Below are 25,110 nucleotides of genomic sequence, written 5' to 3'. Positions count from 1 at the left end.
TTCGTGCCTGCCTCATGTGGCTTCTTGTCCTCACTGGTTTTTCCCCCATCTCCATAAGTGACCTTGCTATTCCAGTGCCCACACTGTGTGTGTCTACACCAGGCCCGTGCTGCCCTGTGAGTCTCATTGCTGCTTGATGGACAGCCATTAACCCTTGGTGAAGAGGTTGAGGAATATTTATGTCTGCCTGTCAGCAGCGACACGACACCCTCTGGGGATGAATAATATGCCTGCCCTACACTGGCTCCGATTGTTGAGTCCAATTCACAGCAAAGTGGTGTGTGTGTGTGCAGTTTGGTGTGTGCGCCTGCTGATACATTCACAATGTGTGTGTTGGTGTGCGTACAGTAAGTTGTGTGTGGGTTCAGGGGCATTGTGATACCCTGAGGTGAGCAGCAGGAGATGAGTTCTACATCCCTCACTGACATCTGACAAACCTCCCGCTCACCACAGAGGTCGGTGTCTCTCCTCCTCACTCTGTGTACTGCATGGAATCTTTCTCTAATGCTTTGTATCTATACTAAACGTTACATTTTGAAAATCTAAAACTTTCCTGTCAGATAGGCTTAATGGCTGAACAAATGGGTTAAAAAATAAAACCTGGTATGATTTCAGTTCCTATGTAGAAACTACAATAACTATATTATAGCAATATAGATCATTTTAATTCAATACACATCTTAATGAAAAGGGAATAAAACAATTAAACCTTTTGTCCACAGTGAAGTTCAGATTTGAGAACAGCGCACTTGTTGTGGGCTCGGTTCTGAAATCATCAGTCACAGTTAATGCTAATTATAAGAGTTGATAATCCTTACCAATCCCACCGTTTAACACTGTTATCAAGTGGCAACCCCTGAGATCATTCTTCTGGGATGCCTTCCCTTGAAAATGATCCCCATGTGCTCACAGCAAGATGCTTTAGGACCAGCAGCGTGTGCATTTCCCTAAACTTTGATTTGTGGAGGTTGATGTGCCCCAACAAAAACAACTGCAGTTATTATACATGATTGAAAAATTCTAACATTGATTAAATGATTAAAATGATGTAATTAGATTTTGATTTACAGTTTACTCTCCGAAGAGATTGACAATCACTCAAAAATAAGACCGTAAAAGACAGTGTAGAGAAGATGCAAACACAATATTGTCTACCAATGATATTAAATGTGATTAGGGCAGGTAGGTGATGGAGTGAACAGTGGTTGTACATTATCTATAGCCATGTTTATTTCTTCAGAACTACCCCTCAGGGGCTCTGGAAATCTATCACTCCATTCTCCCAATTGGTTAAACGGTATTACCTGATGACAAAAAAGAATATGGACACGATCAGCAAGTAGCACATTCAAAGCATGCTCGCTATTAAGAATTTCTTTGTTCACTTATTAGACATGTTAAAGACAAACAAACAAGAACACAATAAGGAAGGGTGAGGTACATACATAACACAACAATTGATGGGATAATACTGTAAAGTTAAGTTCCTCAGTATGTCCCAGTGACCAATCTTTGAGAAAAACCACTGCTCTCTCTGTGTAACAGATCAAGATAGTCCTCCAACCTATGATTTATTGCAAAGCTGGATTGTTTTTGACCTTTCCAGTTCATCTAGATTATTTATTTTGCAGAGAGACCAGTGTGATAAGACAATTCGTAGGGAAGGAGTAAAGGGCATGTTATTTCAGGTCAAACTGGAAACTTGACATCTAAGATCTCATTCATTCACACTTCTGGGTACTCACACAATAAATGGAACAAAGCTCTGCTGCAACCATGTCAAATTTGCTAAGGATAATTTTCCTCAACATGTAAAAGTCTAACAAAGGTAATATAAGCTCTGCAAAAAATGTTATACTGTATTACCTTACGTCTTACACATATAGAAGGCCTAATCACCAACTTCCATGTATTTTCCCAGTCTGTCCTACAAATTGTACCTTTGATGGTGGTTGTATAAGGTATTGATCGTGTTCTGCGTAAGAGGCAGGGAGTTTTCTCTGAATCATTGTTGATAATTGTAAATATTTGGGGGAAAAAAGAGGAGTTATGGAGTTCACAATACCTGCTTGATTTTAACTATACAGTGGAGACCTAGTGTTTGAAAGGCCTGTCAAATACCTCAACAACAATGTGATCTACTGTACCTTGAAGCCAACTGCATGCACACCCTGCCTCCATCTCCATGACAAAGGGAGAGGGAGGGTGTGCCAAAGTATGTTCTTTGAAGCTGACCTTCAAATTCAGCTCTCAGACTTTCAGGCACCACAAGGATATTAAAATACATAAATACTCTACATATACACACCGTCTTTTAAAATAATACCTATTGTTGTGAGGATTTTTTAATAACTTTGACCGCTCTGTTTGACCCAAGTATTATAATAAAATGCTAGAATTTAAATTGTAGAGCAGCAGTGGAGGCAATATGAACTGTATTACCAAATGCAACATATTCAGTTTGGCCTGAGGCAACAAACACTCCTAAATATAAACTGTGTCAAAATGAAAGCTCCTTTTTTATATGTGAATCATTATAATGTCAATGATGACTGGGTGTCTACACAATATGTTTTAATAAATTCTTTCCTGGTTGCTGGACTTCTTTTGAACTCCTTGTCCTGTCGTGTCTGATTACCTGCTCGACTCTCACTTGAATGTGGCATTTTGTGCTGTGGAAGTGATACCAAAAGCTCCAAACAAATTAACTGTCACATCAAAAATCAGAGGGCAGGTGGAAGTAATAAAGTCTGTGAAGGCATACACAAAGGGTGGAGGACACACAACAAATACACATGTGCATTTGATGACAATTATGATGGACAAATCCTGCTTCGCAGACACATTGATGGCAGGTTGAATGGCATGATTCCACTCATGCATCATGCTCATGTACACTGGTGGCGTTGAGGTCTGAGGAACAATTTCTTGGCACGCTTTCATTTGAACAGGACAGCATGCCGATATGGGGCATCCATTTATGACCACAGTAATCTTCAAAGACATACCTGGAGATAATGATCCATGTTGCAAAGCGCAGATTGCCTCAACATTCAAAGTCAAACTCAGTTGACTGTTGGCATTTTTCCAAACAGGTAGGAACACCGATGTCGAGCCATGCGTGCAGCGAGCAACACCAATCAGATCTTGTGTTGTGTTCACAGCATGAGTATTCCATATGACAGGATGCAACAGTGGAAAGTGTTAATGGTGTGTTGGAGGTTTGCTGGTGCAAACTGCCTGTCGCTTGCAGCTTCTCTACACTCATCTAACTTGATCATTACTGTTTGTTATTTTTATTTGTTTTTTTTACTGTAACAGTCAGGGTGCTATCTGCTAGTACTACTACTATAAGTACTGTAATGTACCACATGATAATTGGTTATGCAGGAGCTACAGTACTTGTACAGTACTGCACTTAAACATAGAAATCATTTACAAGAGCAAGTAGAGAATGATTGTTTTGCGTTATAAGGCAACCCCCCCAAAAATTGTTGCATGACTGCAGCAAAGACGAGAAAAACCGATCCATCAACAAACAGCTTCCCCTGCTCTTTCATGCTGCGTTTTCACAGAAAAATCTGAGAAAAAATTCAAAAGGGGGAAAAAAAATCGAGTTTGGGTGAAATGAAGGAGGAACTGAAGTACTCTCAGCCATGACAAACTGCACAATTTTTTGTGCTTTATGCTGACAGTTTTTGTTTAATTGGTGCTGCTCACACCTGTCAAACATGTTTAAAATAATCCTAATGGGAATGTCTGGCAGTTAATGGATCAGAAGGCAAACGATTACAATCATTAAACACCACATGCTGTATCATTTTATCTCCCAACTGTCAGCACCAACTGGCCCTGACTGGAAAAGACTCAATCCCATTTGGTCCTATCATTCATTACAACCAAATCATAAATGTTAGTGGCCTAAAAATTATAATGTCTTCACCCCCGTAAAATGACGTGAGATAAGATATTTGCAAGAGATTTGGTTTAGAAGTGACAAAATCTAAATAATAATGATGATATTTTCTTTTTCTTTTTTTTCTTAACAAGATTATCAAGTGCTTTAAAGGAAGAAACAAAATAAAATTAACAAAATGGCGCAAAAAATATCACTAAAACACTGGATGTTGAAATAAAGTTAAAGATGTGAGGTGGCATGGCTAGAATGATATAAACTTAAGAAAGGATTTAAAGGACGTTAATGATGTTGCTTATTTGATTACATTAGGCAGTGACCTTTGGTCACAAGCCAGGATCTGCGAATAACCAGCAAAGCCACATCCACTGATCTAGGCTCATAGGAAGTTAAAGAATTCTTTGATTTGATCTAAGACAAGTTCATTTTGTGCTTTAAATATTGTCAACATAATTTTCAAGTCAATAAGGAACAAAATTGGTAGCTAGTCTAAATTGGTTGGCACAAGTGGCTGTTGTTGGTTCCTAAAATTCAGGCAACAGCATTCTGTACAAGTTGGAGTCGATGAAGGGAGCTCTGCCCGATACTGGCTTAAAATGCATTTCAGTGGTCCAGGCAGGAAAAAATGAATGCCTGGATAACCTTATGGAAATCAATAAGAGACAGGAATGAACTGATCACATCAGATATCACTGCCTACGACCCTGCTGTTCATTCAGACAGATATGGCAAACCTTAAGGTTGTCATAGCCGTCTGCAGGATCCATTCTCTGTCCATGAAGTACTGCCAGATCTCACCTTTCCTCATTTTCCTCACTCACCCCTACCATCTCACAAACCTCTCTTGACTGGAAGGAAAGCCGTTCCTGCCTTGATTGGTCTCTCTTCTTTGACCTGAAAAATGGAGTCAGAGGGGGCAGCAGGTGGAAGGAGGCTGAGTGTTCATACAGTTCTCTTGGCCAGGGAAGATGTGAGAAGACTCGATGATGCCGATAAATGTGAGAGAGAACGAGAAAGTGCAGAATAGGGTACATGTGGTAAAATGATGCTGCATGACATAAGACTCAGGAGTTGTGTGTCTCCGTTGCTGATTTTGGTTTAAATGGGAATCACTTAGATGATCGGCATAATTTGTTTTCTGAAAAGGGAATTGGGATTACTTGCTCACAGCAAGTACAAAATTTTCTGTGGATAAATACAGTATAATTGCATTTTGAGAGAGCTGAGTTATTCATTTAAGTCCTTTTCATAAAATGAAATCAATCCAAAGGCTTGGAAATGTCCGTGGAACAGGTAAACAAGACCTAGCACAAGGTAATGTAGATGGTAGACTAAGCTCAGTGATTACACCTTCATGTCCCCAGATGAAACCTTGTCTCCACCAGGCATTGATCAGGCAGGTATCTGGCTGCCGGTTGCGGTGGGGGTTTTTTTACCATCAAGGGAAACTTAAGATGCCACTGTCTGTCAAGAGGTGTCTCCGCCGGTGACATGACCAATCTTTGACATAACGTTCAGTCTGTCTCTCCGCAGTCCCAAGAAGGGGCTGTCATGCTTCAGCAGGCCGGATAATTATTTCCCTCTTATCCCTCCTTGCCAGGGCCAATCCTAGCCTTCAATAGAAGCCAGGGACCGCACCACTTCCCATCACCTCCCTCCGTCTCTTTTCTTCTCCATCTCTCTTCCTCCATCTGTTTCACTTCGCCTCACTCTCTGACTTCAAGACCCTCTTTTCCCTCACTCTGTCTTTGTGTCATTCTCCCTTTCTTGTCCTGTATCCTCTCTAAGAATAGATTTGCACCGGCAAAATAGCTCCTCAGTCTGACAGAATTGGTGCTCAGAGGAGAAAACATAACATACGAGACTGCCATATAAACATCTTTATCACATGGCTTACCCTATTCATTTGATGTTCCCTACACATATGACAAAGAACATATGCAATCGTGCTCTTCCTTTCATCCACACATCCTTATCATCCAGCTGTGACATGAAACACAATTACAGTGTGGGCAATATCAAGGAATGAAATAATTCAAAAAATCTGTGAGCTGTGTAAAAAGACTGAAGGCTGTGTTGTGTGTACCCTCATCTTTTGTAACAACGCAGGATATTGCTTATTTGTGTTGATTACATAGACAAAGCTTTATCTTTAAATGTTTTTGTCATCTATACACAAACGTCGCAACAATGCTCAACAGGGATAATTTGATACCATGAACATGTGACAGTGCACCTCTGACTTTACATAAAAAGCATTTAGCTGGTGAAACGCAAGTTGACTATTATTATGAAGTAGGCAAGTAGTATTTTCAGCATTTGTTGACAGCAGAGCAGTTTGAGATATGTCAGGGAGTAGTTTTATACAGTTTTTGGGAGAAATGGAACAAGAAGGAGCAGGCGACAGGACGCACACCTTCAACTTCTCAGTGAGATAACTAACTCCTTTTCGCTCATTAGCGTTATCAGGTTCCCTATTTGCATTGGGTTTAAATCTGACATACTGCCCAATAGGTGCTTTTGACAGCAAATTCTCCGCCATCATCTTGTCAGTCAACTGTCTTTACTTTCCTCACATAATAAGTGAAGCGATTCCTGCTACTTTGTGCTGCAACTCTTTCTGCGTTGTTTCCGTCAAAAAGTTAAACGACGGGAGGGGGCGGTGGGCAAGTAATGTAATTGATGTATCCCCGAACACCGTAGTTCTCATGTCCCTTTTGGGTGTCCCATAGCTTAAAGTAAATGGTATGTAGCTTAGCTCAATACTTTGTGGTTCGGATGCAACATGACAGGTGGAAGCTGTGACATCAAGTCCAAACAGAACATGTGTGAAAAAATCCTAAAAAACGCATTGACCATCTAAGGCAGTTCAGTCCTATCTTACTTCAAATGTGGATGGAAACAGAATAATCGTTTCTCAGCAACAGCAGTCCCACCATTCCAAGATGTGTGATTAGAACCAACCAGCCTGCCTTGATTCGGAATCCGTGCATGTTAACCTGTGGCCCCAGGGCCGAGCGCAGGGCCCTTGGCAGATCGAAAACAAATAAACAAGGCCTGCCAGAGCAGGCGGTGACAGTACAGGCTGTCTCCAGTAGATAAGACAGAACAATAGCCCTTAATAGGCCACAGAGAGACACACACCCATCTCCAGCCCTGCCTTTTTCTACTCCTATCTGCTCGCTGGTAACAAAGGAAACAAGATGCTTTCCCTTTTCTTTCTTTCCTGCAGAGAGATTAGCAGCGCTTAACAGGGGTATGGGCATGAAAATGTGTATTTGAGTGATAATTCAGCAATGCACGCAAAACTTGTGACAAGGAGCCTCGCTGAATGAGAAGGAACACAATGCTTTTATTCCCCCCTGGGTTGAAACTTGGAGGAGAAAAGTACATCATGTTTGTTTGCTATTTATCAGCCTGTGGAGGGAATATGAAGACTTTCTGAAAAACGCAATGTTACTTTCCAGTGTTGTTTTCGCAGTTCAGTCCGTACAAATGACCACTGATGAAAAATCTGACAGTTTTACAGTCCAAACTGCCTGCGTCTGTAACAAGAACGCACATGTTTTTCAAACATGCATCCAAGACACATGAAAACAGATGGACCAGAATTATAATACATGACCATGTGAGCATGTCAAATTGTTACTTCTTTTTCTTGTGGCTTGCCCTAAATGCACTTAGTAAGGTGTATAATAGCAGGCAGAAAAGCCTGTTTCCCCTGTAAAAGCCTTTTTTTTTCTCCTTTTTTTTACTTTGACGCAAAGAAAACCTTGGCAGGCTATCGGAATGCCAGCAGCAATGATCCCATTTTGTACAATCTGAATCGTTTCTCCGGCATCCAGGTAGAAGGCATCGGCTCATGCCTTAACACCGCCTGAAAGAACACACAAAGATCCTCTATAAAAAGAGCGAGCTGGCACATTACACCTGATGCCTTTATGCTGAGCTCTGATGAAAGAAATCCACCCCGCTGCCAAGTTAGCTCACCTGAAATGGATGCCTTTAAGGAAAGAGGCTGTACTTGCTTCTGTGACAGGAGGTAAAATGCTACACAGTGTGATGTTGAAGAATTTAGACAGATTGGAGTGTGCAATGCTATTTCATACCTTAAGGCTGGATTTCTGAGACGCTGTGAGCTGAATGGAGCAGAACAGGGTTAGACTTTTGATTGGAGAGGGCATCAAACCAAGAAGATTGACCCTGAATTTGGCTGCCGTTCTTTTTCTTCGCTTCATCATTGTGGTATTTTAACTCCTATACTGACCAGTGCCTTGCTAAAAAGAAGCAATATGTCTAAAATCTAATGTGCACAGTGCAGTCTAGCACAAAAGGGGCCAAAATGTCTGATCAAAGTACATACTGCGTTTTGGAACTGAATGAACTGTCCCAGGAGAGGATCTGATTAGAGAGATGAATAAGATGCTCGCATTTTAACTTTGTCTGCTCCTTTAACTCCAATGTCTCTCCGTATTCTCAATTTAAAGCTGCGTTCCCTCCGGGCACACAGTATCACATTATCACTCTCCAGATTACAGTATGGTGGTTTGTGTGTGTGGGTGTTGTAGCTCTGGATTTGTGATCTTTAGTTGAAATCGGCAGAAGTGGAAGAACTTCTACATCAAACGTCTGCTTATTTTTGGTCGTAGGTTAGAACAGGGGAGCATAGTGTTCTTTAGGCTGTACATCTGCTTGTGAACCAAAACCAGAGAGATTATAGGGAAAGTCCCGAAAAGTGCAACTCAATCCTTGCTGCATCCATATTTTTATAAACCGCATTTACTTCTGTGCCAAGCTACATAAATCATGTCTTATGTATCATTAATATACATGGGTGTCAATAGTAGACGCATGAATGGAAGAAATATGGTTCTTCCCAATAGAGACAGAGTTGAAAAATGGGCTGCAGATAGTGTGAGAATAGAGCCTTCTCTCGTGAGGCTGCAAAAAGGCATCTGAATCTCTGCTGCCCCCCAGTGGGGGCCAGATCATGCTGTGTATGTGTGTGTCTGTGCGTGTGCATGTGAGTGTGAGACACTGAGTCAAACTCTCTGATACAATGTATAAAGTCTTACCCACCCAGAACCCTGTGTTGTATAGTCACCATTATGTAAAGACATTGATATCATTGGGTGGAGTCCTGTATTGCTGTGCCTCAGCATCTACTATCCAAGATGAGCATGAGACTAATGTCACTGTCACATTAAATACATTTCAGTGGTAATGCACTGCACTTTGTATGCAGCTATAATCACCCTTAACATCCAGTCATTCAAGTATATTTGCTTCATAGGATCTTTGTTCCTGCATGTTTATTGCAAGTCGAGGTAATTTGAATCTAAAGTGGACACCTCTTACAGGTATATTGGGTCAAACCATTTTTTGCAGATAACAATCTACAATCTAATTGGCATTTGTAAAGATGCACGGATTGGGAAATTGATGATCCCCCTAAATGGGTTTTTTGTTTTTGTTGCTCATTTGGTCCCTAATTCATCCTCCACAGTTCACTCTATAAAATAGTTAGTTTTGTTTTTGTTTTTCTATGAAGTAGCATGAAGGGATTCAAACTCAGTTTATTTTTGCAACTCCAGTGTTGTAAAATGATAAATAAATAAAACTTAAACCTTGATTTTGTTGTTAATTATTCCCCCTTTTCTGGTAGGGAATCAAAGTCTTTATTATAAAAGAAAATAATGGAACCGTCACGAAAAGTCATCTGGGCCCTTAATTAGTGTATCTTTGAAATAGCACAAATTTGTTCATACAAATTTATGAACAAATCTTTTACATAACCTTCTCTCACATGAAAACACAATTTGAACGCTTTTTTGAGTTTTGTTTTTGTACAAACTGCTTCAAAAGCCTTTTATAGCGCACTGGATAACTACCTACCTAATACAAATAATTTTTTTGTACTTGCATAGCCTTACAAACTGATAGTAGGGGTGTCACAAGCCAGCAGCTCATGAAAGTGCCAGTGCAAAATTGATGTAACACAACAGAGAAACATCGGCCACTGCCATTCCTATTTGCAGATAAGCTGATAGCTGTCAACAAGACAAACATTGGCCGATATATCGGTGCGTCCCCCGACATCTGAACTGAAAATATGTTTGCTATTTCACTGAATTTTATTGACTGCTTCAAAACACAATACAGCTTTTACCTCACCAAGGGTGCGATGAAGGGAGCATTAGGTGACTGGGCATTATCAACCTACTTGAATAGGGTGGCTTCAACCACAGGTGCTTTACCTGTGCACATCTTTTGCTGTCTTTCTCACAAGCAGACATGATTGTTTCTCATTGTTTAATGGACTACACAAGGTAGCCTTAGGAAGACCAAGTGTCGCTGCTGCATGTTGTTGGCTCGTTTTAGTTTGTCATAAGCTTCGAGGAGACTATATGTTGTGGAAGCAGACTGTTTGATGACTACAAGCTAATTACCTAAACAGGAAAATATTACTGTGATTCTGTCCCAAACTTTTTGATCCATATAAGATGTTGACTACTGTAACTGTGGTTACTGTAAGCAATTTCCACTGTATTTAGGCCTAAAGATGTACTGTACTTACAGACTCAAGCCTTGGGATTTATAATATTCAAGCTCCAGATCTGAATCTGTCCTTCATTCATTTTAAAGTGGCTGTGTACAAATTCATAGTGGCTTTGTCAATGTTGACCTCGAGCCACTGCTGTAGGCCACATCTGCACAAGCCAGTGGGGAAACACACATTCACACATGTGCCCTTAGGCAGCAGAGAACGCACACACATACACACACACAAACATACACTCTGTGAACTGCGGATCGTGCCTAACAGGCTGTCAGAGGAACCGTTCAATATACGGCTGAGGTTTGAGAACCAACAAGCCGGTATCATTTCACACCTCTTTCTGTTGCTGCTAAACTCATCCAGTTCTTTCACCGTCTGCCACTCTTCACACATTTACATTCAGGCCTGTCCTTCAATAGGCTGTTACTGATATGCTGGTTCTCTATAAAAAGCAAATTAATGTATCTTTATGTGTAGTAGAACTCTACAAGTGTGTGTCTGTACTGTAAGTGCATCTGGCTGTGCACCTGGAAGATGTGATGATACACATTCATGCCTGCTGAGTTTTCCAGTCAACACCTGCACGTACACGTGCGGTGAATGTGTGTGGTGAATGTGTATTGGAAGCAGGCTCCCATTAGTCGTGTTGCACCAGTCCAAGAAACAGAAATTAACACCATGGATCCATTTAAGCTTGCCTTGTGCTCTTTAATATGATAGCCACTTTACATTAAAGGGGCACTTTAACACACAGGGAGATGAGTGTGCTTATCACAAGGAGTGATACTCATCCTGTGAGAGAAGTTGTATAACATCTTCATTGGCGCTTTCGAAAGCTTTCTTAAGACTAAAAGAATAACCCCGTTGATGTCGGATTTTTTTACAGAAGGCCTGTGTTCCGAACTTTGGACGTGGAATATGAAAATGGTAGGAAGTTATGAGGTAGGATCCATGTTTTTGATCCCAGGAGTAAGAGAACTATTTACAGGACAAGCTTTTATGAACTTGAATGAATAAACTTCAGTCAGCTACCCCCACTGAGGGTTTTCCTTAATCACAAGTATGGATATTGACACTAATACAAAATACTTATTTTTGAGATAGAGATTGCATCTTCCAAATAATGAGTCTGATTGGCTGATACGGGTTTGTTCAAATCGTGTGTCAGAACACTTCAAACATCATTTTGTTTAAAGTTTTATCGTAAGTCTGAATGAGCACAGACCATACTGTATATGAAAGTGCAAGTAACCATAGTGACGATATCAAGGTTCAAGGTGCTAAGCTGTGCTTGTCATTATACACCACATGGTTGCGTAACAAAGTTCATAGTTTCTTCACACAAACATAGAACATAATTAAAAGTAATTTATATACACATGAACAAATATAAATCCAGGAACATTCCTGCCGTGCATTGTTTGAATTTGCGTCTGGTTGAATGTGAACAGCCGTAACAAGATGGTGATGATAATATGGTTGGCATCTTCACATTAAAAGTTTGACATGAGGTAGACACTGTCAATCAACTCTGCATGTGAGCACCAAGCATCAATGATGTAAATGTCCACCTGTCCTCGTCCCTCGGGTCATGTGCTCTGTTGGAACATGGTACGCAATATGAACCCGCTGACCAAATTACTCTTACCTCGTTTAAATGAACTACAACAAAGTCGTACGAAATGGATAAGACCTGCTGTACATATGTAATCAAGAGGTCATGATTCATTTTGTTTCTCTTTGTTTTAAAGGTAAACAACTGAGTCATGTTCATTTGCAGTCGGAGGTTAATGCTTGCTTGCCTTTTCCTTTGTTTTTTTGCATTCCTGGTCACATCCCTGTGTGATCTACTTAATCAGTTTGAAACAGTACACCGTGTTGACCTAACAGCTTGCTCAATTTCTTCGCATGGCGTCGGAGTCTTTATGCTACTGCCTACGTTTGTGTTTGTTTTGGAGCTCTCTCCTGGTCTTGTGTCATTTTCTGCTGTTTATAAGGAGATGCTCATTTGGATAGCACGGAGAGGACAATGCCATGGCTGTCGCTCTGATAGCTATCCAAGTCCTTGATCTTCTCTCCCTATAAACATCATTACCACACACTGAAAACATAAAAACATACACATTCACAACAGGCACACACACACACACGCACTCACACACCCACAAGCTGCTCATCCAAATCGGCGCTAACAGATTAGCAGTGATTATAAACAAACATGGAGGATTAATCCTGTGTGCTCTCAGTCTACTTTTCCACTGAGCTAGCCAGGGTAATTACCAAGTGCTAGATTGTTAGTGTAATCGCACTCTCACACACACACGCACGCACGCACACACACACACACACACACACACACACACACACACACACACACACTAGCTGCCTTGCTTCACTACTTAGTGGTATCAGTTTCGTGCTCATTCTCTGAGATAGCTGGAGATATATTTTGCAAAGAAACTGCAAGACAGCTGAAGTGAACATAGTAAAGACAGCAGGATTGTTTGGCACAACTTAGTGTGTTCAAACTTGCATGTTTGTTCTTAAAAGCCTCGAGGAAAACATGGAATTGTCAAAGCCAAGGACGTCTTAAAATTTGGGAGTGATACCAGTAGAATTTTATTTACAAGGTCAGGATGGGATGGGAACTGACTACTGGATCTGCTGACCGCTGTCTGTGTGGGTGAACTTGATGCTATTTTATTTTTATACTAGCCGTGTTTTTTTTACCACACATGGTATGTAAATCAGTTTTAAAGGCTAAAATGATCAATTGCTCTGCCGCATTAGTTAGAAAAGCAGCCAGGTGTGTAGCTTATGTTGTTTGTCCATTTGTCTCATTATTGCCTCCAGTTTTGCCTCTTTCACATGCTGGTGCTGCCCTCTCAATGATATATAGCTTTATATTGTATAGCCTCGGGGTGCATTGCCTGTGGGTGCACGACCTACTGTACACAAAGTTGGGAGTGAGGCTGCTCTACTAAATGTTGTATGTCTAAGTAGATTTCAAACTTGAAGGAATTAGGTTTGCACTGAAGTGGTGAAGAGTGTTACCAGCCGTACTGGACCCTGTGAGAACACTTTGTACTTAGATTTCGGCAAAATTAGTTTTCCACGTGAATTTCAGTGCTCATTGCTAATACAGTGCTCTCACTTTCAGTGCTACTGTCCCGCTGTGACACACAGATGGATGATTTTTGATCACAGGTGTCTCCCCCGCTGCTGGATTCAATCATTTATTCATTGTCTTCCTTCACAGGTTGAAGCCATCCTGGTCAACATCTTTGGCGGGATCGTCAACTGTGCCATCATCGCCAACGGCATCACCAAGGCCTGTCGAGAGCTGGAGCTGAAGGTGCCGCTGGTGGTCAGGCTGGAAGGTGAGAATGTGCACACATGCTTGTACAAGCTGGTCCCCACTGACACTCGCACAATACAAAATTTGTGTCGCCCCCTCAGAAGCGTGGACCATTGATCTCCATCTGGCCTCGGTTGAAAGCACTTGACCTTAATGAGGATTTCATGATGCTGTTAATGACACTGGCCTCAAAGCTACAATATGAAACCAAATTCACACCTCCAGCACTTGTCACTCGAGCTGTTTGCCTCGACATGATGTGCATCTTTAGGCTGATCAAGAGCATCTCTAACGTCAGCATTCGTGTCATGTAAAGAGCAAATCAAGCTTTAATTTGAAATGGGTCTTTTCTATACTACAGCTCATTATCACTGTGACAGCTAGCCACATAGCCATAACACATGTGACATTTAGCATCGACTTCCATGAAATTAGCTAGTAAACCTGGGATAATAATCACTGATAATATAGTTAGTTGTATCTAACTTTAAATGTATTTATTTACTGTTTTCTAATGACAACTGTATATATAACAGCTTTGGTGGAGTGCAGCAGGATTTAGAGCCCATTGTTTTAAACTTTGGACCCATTGTATTATTGCTGCTGTTCTCTCTGGAGCCTATCCGTCTTCATTGCGGCCCAGTGTCCCAGTAAGAGCAGCAGTGCATTTCTCATACGTGTCACATTTTGCCGCACCCGTCATTAGCGCCAGCCAGAATAACAGCAGAGACGGCACTGATTGGCTCACCTTTCACCTGTATATGCTAATGGAACCTATTCAGTTGTGTGTGTGCGTGTGTGTGGGATGGCAGCAGTGACTCCCGGAGGCGCGGGGCCAGATGGTGGTTAGCTTAATTGTCAAGATCCTGCTGAGTGGTGTGTCCAGAGCAGGGAGGGTGTGTGTGTGTGTGTGTGTGTGTGTGTGTGTGTGTGTGTGTGTGTGTCTGTGTGTGTGTGTGTGTGTGTGTGTGTGTGTGTGTGTGTGTGTGTGTGCGTGTGCGTGCGCGCGTGTACGTGCTTGCGCGTGCTAGGTGTGTGTGTGTGTGTGTGTGTGTGCATCCTCACACACTCTGCTAATGTGGTTTGTAGGTCAGGGTGTGGAAGCGGTTTCTAGAACCCAACTGTGTACTAGGTGTGGAAAGTTGAGTTGTTATATTATCACCTAAAGGTTTTTATTCGCATTCAAATGAGGCCTGTAAACACAAACACAAACACACACACACACACACACACACACACACACACACACACACACAGATAGATAGATGTAGCAAACATCAGACAGATCAGAATAATGAACACCATCCCTAAAAATTCTGTGACATTGTTTTCACTATTTCCTCACTAAACACAAGCAGATTTTGTGCAGGTGTGTAATATTAGTGCCTCCGTTTGTCTTTGCACCTGGACCAAAACAAGGAAAGATGTGTGGCTTACACCCAAATCCCAGCGATTACAATTACACACGTAGTTAAACACCGGTACCAGTCGGAAAAGCTCAAGGTGCAAAATATGCAACTGTTTTTAGTGTTACACAGTGAACTGACACTAGAGAGGTATCACAATACCCTGCCATTAGAAACAGTACTTTACCACAATTTCTTTCATATGCACGTCTCATATTAGACGTAGCTGCAAGTATGAGTCCTCTTGCCATCTGTCCACCGCTTGTTGACAGTCAGACACATGGAGCAAAATATGGCATTACTTCACTAACACAAGCGCAGTAAAGGTTAGCTCACGGACATCACAAAGCCTGTCTGTAAAAGATGGTTGAAACCCAAGCAGACCAAGGGAGCCAACACATCCGAACTGGCTAAGCATCTTGCTGATAGATATGCCAATCTGCCACCGACAACTAAGGGCAATAATGTTTAATTGCTTTAGCTTTAGCTAACGTATGAATGGCATAGATTTCTATATGTTAACACAAGGCTCCCACTGAAGAAGTAAACTTACTATAACTTAGAAGCTGCTAAATCAGACTTTCACAAGTATGCAGATCAACAACACCAGTTATAAACTAGAATGGCACTCAGTAGGGTGCAAACCTCCGCCATGGCCCAGCAGTCCCCTTTTGTACTCGCAGCCATCCAAGTTTCATGGACATCCGTTGAGTAGTTTGGTGTAATCCTGATGACAAACCAACCAACGGACAAAAGGAAGAGGAGGTAGTTATCAATTTATTGTCAAATAGTACTGGTAATTGTAATCATAGTCAACCAATGGTATTTACATTTTCTGTAGTTTTTCGTATTAATAAATAAGTATCATGATCGATCATGCAATACGGTACATTGTTCCATTACTTTTCCCAATGTTTCAGGTTTTTGCCGTAGTATCATTTCAGTGTCGTATTGAGACATTTAGACAAGTATCATATCAACGTCATAATTTTGTGTGTAATTTCTGTCAACTATCCGTCCTCATGTTGCCAACTGATTGGCTGAAGAGTTTCTCCATAACTGCTGAACTGCCACAGAAGCGACCGGATTGGCAGTGAAAAACAGACCCTCAATTAGTCCCTGCACATTTCTCATACTAGGCCATGTAATTCAACCTGACTCACAAACCGAGCTGAGTCCAGAAGGTCACTGCTGGTGGTTGGTCCAACCACGTTTTGCTGGCCGGGGCCTAATCCAAGCTTTAGCTGTGGGTCATTACGTCCTGGGCTGCAGCCTTGTGGAGAAGATTGGTTCAGAATCAATCAGCTCAGCTTGCTAGGCTGACCGCAGGGCAGTGAGAACGGCCCAGCGCTCTTCAGCAGGATCAGAATGGATTAACTGGCACACTTTTAATTGGGAAGGCTCTTTTTAAAGGCCTGGGTTGATTTCATTGGTGGAGAGTTTAATATTCCCATATGTGGAGGAGAAGGACCATGTGGTCTAGATGCTGATAGTGGAATTAGTTGATTAGGGTTGCATGAAGTGTTTATTGTGGGCTGATTGAGAGTCTAACTAAATCTCAGACAGTCTGTTGGATACAGATTCAGCACTTGTGTTCATACACTGAAAATTAAAGCTACAGATTCAGCACAGAACGCACATGGAGAAACACTAATATTTAAGGTACTGATAGGAAGAGATACCTGAGGAAGTACTGTACTGCCCCCTTTGGCCACAGTGTGAACATAGACATATTGCTCTGTGAGGATGCTGTCTACCACTATGGAAAAAATTCCCCTTAAATAGCCCTTAGAGTCCGTGGATAAAGGTGACTGCATTCGCTTAACTCTGTTCCCCGGCCTATTGATTTACAGAGCCATTCCCCAACTGTCTGTCAAACAGTGGAGGCTGTTTTCTCCTCAAAAGGAGATCTGGCCATTTTTCTCCCATTTAATTAAAAAGAGATGCGAGGTCCTATAGTGCGCTTCAGATGGCCTTTTCAGTCCTGACAGCATCATTATAGCTTAAATAACCATCTGCTGCAGCTACACACACAAACAGATATACATAAATATGCACATTCAGGCTTGTTTTGACTCTGATCTGACCTTTTTGTTTAGCCTTTTAAATCTACATTAAGAAATGCTTAGATGTGAATATTAAACAATAACCAATATTTCATTATTTTCTTGTCTTTGTCTCTAAAAAGCACCAGACAAGAATTGAATAGTTTATGAGCATGACTGCTGCACAAAAACTGAAAACAGTGATTTTATTTGTTAATACAATAAGGCTCTTTATCAGCCTGTCAGAGATGCTCTGTGGATCTAGTATACTTGGCTACAGAGAGTGTTTCTCTCAAACAAGAGTCTAGACAACACACGAGACATGAGAACTTTGATTAATGACTGGCGAGCACATCAAAGGAAAGGAGTCTGCACTGTTCAGGAGTATCTCGCTCGGCGTCCAAATGAGAAGCATTTGATGTTTGACACGCAGGATAAGGAGGGAGGAGCAGGGCTCATCCATTTCTGGCTGCGAAGGGAAAACTTGCACTGTTGCCACTGATTATTATGAGGATTAACAGTCAAAGTCAGAACAAATATGATGACATCCAGTGATGAAAGAAAAATGTTTTTACACCAGTAATCCAAGGTAACTAGGCGTAACAAGACACCAAGACGCTTGTATTTTCTGTTGTGCTTGCAGTGACAAAAATTCTAAGGATACCGTTTAGTATCTCTGTTCTTTAAAGCAACGTTATGCAACTTTTTTACCTTCTAATGTCTGTGTCAAAATCATGTTGATGGTACAGTGTTTTGTAATAGGGTGAGTGGTGTCTCTGTCTCAGCCACTCCGCCAACACTTGTTTCTGCACTATGTAACTTCAGTGAGAGGGAAGGATCACAGCGTTACATACATGTTTACTTCAACACACAAGTTTTCAACACATGACATTGTGATAATGTCATGAGTTTTGTTTGTAGTTAGCACCTACATTACGTCTGACACATTGTTACAGACCTGGGATTTATGTTTACAACAGTGATGTTACACTCAGAAACTGTGGGGGGGCACTCTAATTGCACAAAATGCTCATTTCTACATAATGTTGCTTTAATATTCAGTGATATTATTAACTATTTGGGCTTTTTTTTTTTTTTTTTCCAACTGCACATAGTTTATCAGTCCAGAATATCTGCCAAAAGATTCTCAGCAAACATTTCAGATGCATCTGATTCTCCTCCATCTGTTTCAGATAAGCTTTACTTAGTCACTGTTCAACAAAATAAGAAAAAAAATGTTTTATTCTAATTATTTATAATTATGCACATTTAAATTGGCCAAAAAGGAAACAGAAATTAGAAGAGTTCATTTACTTTTTGGTAAAACGTTAAAGGGTGCACTATGTAGTTTTGGGGTATATAAATAAATAAACAAACTGACCTTAAACGACAACACAATTCAATTCTGTTTTACTTTGTTTATTTGTGGCAGACCCTGCCACCTTTCTAGCTTCAAACAGTGTTCTGGGACCTTATTTTCCTCTGAGAACAGCTTGTTTATTCAGTTTTGGGGGGAAAAAAATGTTTTCTTAGTTCGTATTATTACCTCACTAATATTGTAAATAGCCAATATTATTAAATATTGTAATATTGTAAATAGCCAACTGATGCGCAGTTGGCACCTTGCAAGGCAGCCTCTGCCATCAGAGGGCCCTGGATGAATTGGCGTCTCATCCAGGGGTGTACCCTGGCCTTCGCCCTGTGAGAGCTGGATTTGGCCCCAGTAGCCCCGCAACCCCCCGAAAGGGGGGATAAAAGCGGCAACATCCTGCGACCCCAATAGGGACATAGCGGAAAGACAATGAGATGAGAGATAATATTGTAAATGTTAATATTCTGAGTTGAATGTCTTCTCTAAAACTCCATAGTGGCCCTTTTAAATTATGTTTATTGAACTTTTTCCAAACACCGGCTAGAGTCTCCAAAAGTGACGAGATAAAAAGCCTTTTCAATGAAGACTTTGTGACACTTCAGAGTGGGAAAGGCAGAGGTGTAAATAATAAGATTAATAATGGCTTAGTTATTGTTCATGCTGGCTCACTGTCACACTGTCGTGGCTTACGAGGACACTTGGATAGAACTGAGCCATCGTTAATGTTATTAGTAACACCTGCTTCCGCGACTGTGACAAGTCAGAATGTCTGCTGTGAATCAGGCCCATGGTAAATACTAAAAGTTAGATGAACAGAAGAGTCAGAGAGTCAGCAAACTGACGCAGTAATGTCGATTGAAGAACAATATTTAACTAAAAGTTTGTTAACATTAGCCACAACTAGTCATACCACACCAGGTAAGGCTGTAGCAACAACACCTTATTATGTATGACATCAGCTATTCCTCTGGATAATATAGATGCTGTTATTTCTTCTAAGACAAGCTACATAGTCTACCATCAGAACAATGGAGTTCCTCTCTATGCCTGAGTCTCCTCCTCACATTAGATCTTAGCTTCAGGAAACTCAGCTTGTTAGGACAGAATTAGTCACAAATGTAGGAACGGCAGCATCAACAGAACTCCTCTGGCGGAAGTGTTTGGCACCACCCCAGGCCTTATTATCTCAGTGAAATATGGTGGCCTGTAATTGACTCACACATTAAAGTGACATTTTCACAATAATCACCAAGTAAGCCCGCTAATTAGAGCGGAGATCCAAACAGAAATGTGTTGTGAAGTGGCAATATATCACATGGAGGAATACTTAACGCTGCCTCGTCTTCTGTTGTCTTGGCTTGAACAGACTCGCGGCTGAGCGGTGTTGTGAGGCTGATCAGCTGATTGGAGCAGGCCTCAGAGTTGTGGGAGAAAGTGGTGGCCCTGTGGATTGGGATTGAATTTAAATTGAGGTTTGAAAGCCAGAAATCCCATTTGCCAATAGTCATTGCTACTGATGAATAAGCCCATAAAACCCTAAATATATATTGTGATCATTTCCTTCCTATGGGACATTAAAAATCTTTCCTTTTGTTCCGTTTTAATGTCGTTCTTCAGAGTTAATCAAATGGAATTTCTTGTTAAAATCTTTCAAAATTAGAGTCTGTCTCGGTGTGTTTGCCTCGTGTGTGCGTTCATTGTGCCTTATACTGAATGTCTCTTGGTCCAGACTCTGAGTAGGTCTCTGGCAGCACCTAGTGGCTGCAGGTGAACACATTCATATACTTGGCATACTCTACACACATACATTCGTCACACACACACACTTTTAGTGGTGCTGTATCCAGCTGGGCTCTGTCCTTGCCTCTGCTGCTGTGAGCTATCAGTGCTCCCTACTGCTCACAGTGGAACTGCAGTCACCTCACACACACACACACACACACACACACACACACACACACACACATATTCAGACATACATGAAGTGCATGCCTCTTATTTCTCACACCCACAGATGTGTGATTCCCCCCCTCACACGTAACATGGATAGACAGATATTGTCTGAACAGTGCGCACACACTTTTGCCTCTCATGAATATTTATGGTGTGAAAAAAATGAGCAAAAACACATGCGTTGTTTCCGTGCTGTATACACTTTCCATAAGCATATTTGTCTTTTCAGTGTGTCTCCTGCATTATGTATTTGCTGTGGGCACATATGGCAGCTTCTCCCACAGTTTTATCTCCTTTTGTTTCAAGTTTGTTGTGCAGCAACTTTGTTTTAATCATCTGACAGATAAGCCTGTCAGTATGATAATATGGATCCGTCAATCCCAATGAAGTTAACACAGGTCAGCCTATTGAATGTAAAGCATACAGCACTGCTCCCCCCCTCCTCTCCCTTCCTCTCCTCTGTATGAGCGACAGCTCGCCGGTTGAGACTTTACAGAGAGAGAAAAATCTATGCTATTTGATCACAAGATGACACGGGACACCCGATCCCCCCTGTTTACGTGCCAGAGCAAGGCCTCTTCCTGCTCTTATTCTAATTAATTACATTGTGGAATTGATTGTTTGGAGTGCGAGCCTCCAGAAATGTGTTTGGAATGACTTATTATCTGGCTGGACTAAAGAGATGAAATATTAGGCGTTAAGTGGCGCTGGTAATAGAATTCCTCATGAAAGGTCTATTGATCAGGGTGGCCGGGCCTCCGGAGAATTCACATATCATGCGGTCTTAATTACACGCCAAGCAAGAGAGCTAAGGTCAACCTGTAAGTGTCTGAGCATGCACAAACACACACACACGCAGCTCCACTTATTTAACATCACCGTTTTGTTCAGAGTACATTGGTACACTCATACAGTAAATACTGTACATGAGTGTTTAGCTGGAACTAATGATTATTTTCATTTTATTAATTAATTTATTTTTGCTTATAAATTACTTCAAAATTAAAGGGGCACTATGAAGAAATTTGAACTCAGAAAATTAATATTGAATTAATTATATATTAATTAATTCATATTAATTATATATTATTAATAAAGTGATCATGCAAAGTCAGAAATATGTGTTTGATCCATATCTGAATAAACAAGCTGTTCTCAGAGGAAAATAACGTCCCAGAACACTGTTTGAAAATACAAAGGTGGCAGGGTCCGCCAAATATAAACAAAGTGAAACAGTATGAAACTGTGTTGTCCTTTAAGGTCAGGTTGTTTATTCAGTTGAGTCAGTCATGAAAATGAAGAGAGTTTGTATATTTACTTTGTTTAGGCATTAAAATCAATCAATGAAATTGAGATTTTTCTTCTTCTGATTAAAATTTCTCCCCCAAAACTATAGTAGTACACCTGTACATTTATGTTATGACCCAGTGCAGCATCACCTTATTTATTATTACATTTGGGCCTTTTTTCGTGGCTTTATTGGACAGAACAGCTTAGAGAGTTGACAGGAAATGGGATGAGAGAGAGGGGGGCAGAAATGCAGCAAAGGGCCCGGGTCAGGTTTGAACTCTGGACCGCTGCGGTTTCTCTGAGCATGTGGCACGTGCTCTACCAACTGAGCTACCGGGTCGCCCCAGCAATTGCATAATTTTTTATGCATAAAGAAAAGTGGTTAAAGTGATAGGTCTTGCACAAAGTAATCAGATTACACAGTGCTGTTTGACGTCTTCAGTGGTGTATGATGTAGTCATTATTTAAAAAGAGTCTTTATTGTTCTCCTGTGGGAAAATTCAGGTGTTGCAGAAGCATAAAGACGGCAAAGTAATTTCAGAAAAAAAAAACATTATTAGCTATTAAATTAAAACAAAATAAGAATAAGAACAGGAATAAGAAAGTAACCAAAAAAAGACTAGTTGAAACCTCACGAGACACACTGGTGTAAACAGTCTCTTCTTTGCCATCACCTCTTCATGTGTGAAATCAGTAAATGCCACATAAACGGCTGCCTTTTGTTGTTTTAGCAGCGCGGGTGATTCTGCTTCGTTTGACCTTTTTCTCTCTCTCACGCGCTTCTTCGCTCCCTCGCTCCACCTCCGTCCTCTCCCTCTCCGTGTCCTTCCGTCCACCGCGGCGCCCCCCTGCCCTGTGTTGTGACAGCCATGTCAGGCTGGTGTTTGGCTGCTCCGCATGCAGCGCTGGGAGGCAGCCAGCTCAGCGTGTGGAGCCCCGGGGCCGTGCAGAGTGTCTCCGGGTGTCTCTCTCTCTGGTTGGTTGAGGGTCTACCGGGGCATGGACGCCACCGTATCACCTAGCACCTGCTGCTCCTGACCTCGCTGCAGTCAGGAGGAGCACACATGCACAAAAGCACGCACACACACACACACAAATTGCCCTCTTGCCTCGCAGACTTTGCTCAGAGACCAAGCCGCTTTCGGATCAGCGGCTGAATTTGCCGCCGTTCACCCATAACTCCATCCATCTGTCTTCATGTGCAGCGATTCCTCCAAAGGAACTCTTCGTCTTTCACACAGCGTGGTTTTTACATCGGTGCAGATGGCAGCTCAGGTTCAACCTTGTTAAGCCGGTTTTTGTCATTTTTCTGTGTACCTGTTGTAACAGTGTTTTCCTGTGTCTGCCAGGGACCAACGTCCACGAGGCCAAGAGGATTCTGGCCGAGAGCGGGCTGCCCATCACAGCAGCGGACAACCTGGATGACGCCGCCAAGAAAGCAGTGGCCGCCATCAAGAAATAGAAAACTCTCAGTGTAAACCGACTGCACTCGGTCCGCCCGTCACCAACGTTTATATCAGCCTCAGATCAGCACCGTCTGCCTTTTTCTTTTTTACAGACCTCCACGACTTCAAGCCTTTGCTCTCCAAGGCCTTCATTTTTTATTTTTAACACTAGCTTCCAAGTTACACTTCCCATTACTTACTGAATATCAATGTTTGAGGTGCTGTATCACTGCAATATTTAACACTTACACTCACCTCCCCTGTGAAAATTAGCTTTCAGATTATTTCTTCTCTATTAAATACATATTAATTGGGGTAAATCACTCTCAGGCTTGTTATTAATTGACATTATGAAAGTCAACATAATTTTGTCATGGACTATGATGAAGCTCTGGTGAAATTGGATGAAGAACCAACACTTTGTGCATTCCACTTTCCATTTTGTGGCATTTGTAGGAAATAGTTAAGAGAGACATTCTCTCTTTCCACTTTCAGCCTTTGCTTTAAGTACTTAAAGGCAAAATATGACTGAAAAAAAGCCTTTTCATGAGTTGTGAAATCATTTGATGGCACTTGGCTTAAAAACAAAAGGCAAGCAGTTAACTTTGGATCAATCGGCCTCGATTTCTTAATGACTTGATCCAAGTTGGTCCAAATCCGTGAATCCATCCATTGCCTTATCTGTGTCTCAAATGAGGTGTGTGAGGAACCCGCGCTGTGAATTTTGTACATCGTGTCTTATTTGTTAAGTGCTCGGTGTGTCAACTGCTTAAATCTGCCTATTTCATGAAGGCGTTTTGTAAACTATCCCAGCAGTAGTTTCGTACAGAGAGGTGCTCAGAAAAGAAAATCAGATATGAAATTGTATTTAGAATTTTTTATAATCGTGAATGTATATTGACAGAAAATCTTGAATACAGTGTGAAAACTGTGTATATAATTTGAGAGATTAAAAACAAATATTTCGAGATGACTGTGTTGTTTGTTGGCTCACTTTACATTAAAATATCATGGGGGGAAAAGACAGAAGTAGATGAAAGGAAAGCAGATTTGGAAACAGAAATTCAGTCATTGTACTGGTTCTGGTGGTCGTTTTTTTTTCCTTATTTTGTTGGATAAACGTTATGTCAGTCGGGGGAAGCAGGACCTCAGCAGTTTGTACGGTTGCAAGCCTTCTAGTCTTCACCAGCCCACACAGAAACGCATAGTCCAGACTTAATATAACCTTTCAATATACAGTACAGCAGCCGCTTGTTCAAAATAATTCACGTCGACTTTGCCAACATCAAGCATGCATTTTGCCAAGTTTTGATCCTTCAGATCAACTTACTGTATGTTCAGTATGAAAGTCACATGGTCTAATGTGTTTAGGTTCAAACTATGATAAGATCCAGATCAGTTACACTGACAGTTTAGTTTAGTTTTAGTAGCGACTGGTTTAATTAGAGTTTATTTATTGAGCCATGTATCAGCTACCCAAAGCTACAGCTCTGTCACCAAAACAAAATACATAAAGATAAAATATTACTCACCCATATGGATAGTACTTCAGTAAAAGCTTTGAAGTATCTGATATTAATTGTAAGTACATTTGATACAACATATATGTTGTGTACATATATATATATATATATATATACATTATCTCATTGCTGATAAAAAATAATTTCAAAACTGTCTCTGATACATCATGTAATCTGCAAAGTAAGTTATCTAATAATATTTAATAGTAAAAGTATGATATTTACTTCCAAAATGCAGTGGAG

The 25,110-nt window shown here is 41.1% G+C and overlaps 1 protein-coding gene across 1 annotated transcript in view; it reads left to right on the top strand.

Moving 5' to 3' along the window:
• suclg2 (succinate-CoA ligase GDP-forming subunit beta) overlaps positions 1-24,312 on the top strand; it is a 100,776-nt gene extending 76,464 nt beyond the window's left edge. The window contains exons 10-11 of the mRNA XM_084348223.1: positions 13,735-13,855; positions 23,249-24,312. Of these exons, the coding sequence (XP_084204349.1) occupies positions 13,735-13,855; positions 23,249-23,361 (234 nt within the window). The 3' untranslated portion in view covers positions 23,362-24,312. The remainder of the gene's footprint in view (positions 1-13,734; positions 13,856-23,248) is intronic.
• Positions 24,313-25,110: the final 798 nt, after the last annotated feature.

This window comes from Pagrus pagrus, assembly GCF_965226575.1.
Source record: "Pagrus pagrus genome assembly, chromosome: 3".
NCBI classification, from domain to species: domain Eukaryota; kingdom Metazoa; phylum Chordata; class Actinopteri; order Spariformes; family Sparidae; genus Pagrus; species Pagrus pagrus.
This window is presented reverse-complemented; position numbering and strand designations above follow the sequence as displayed.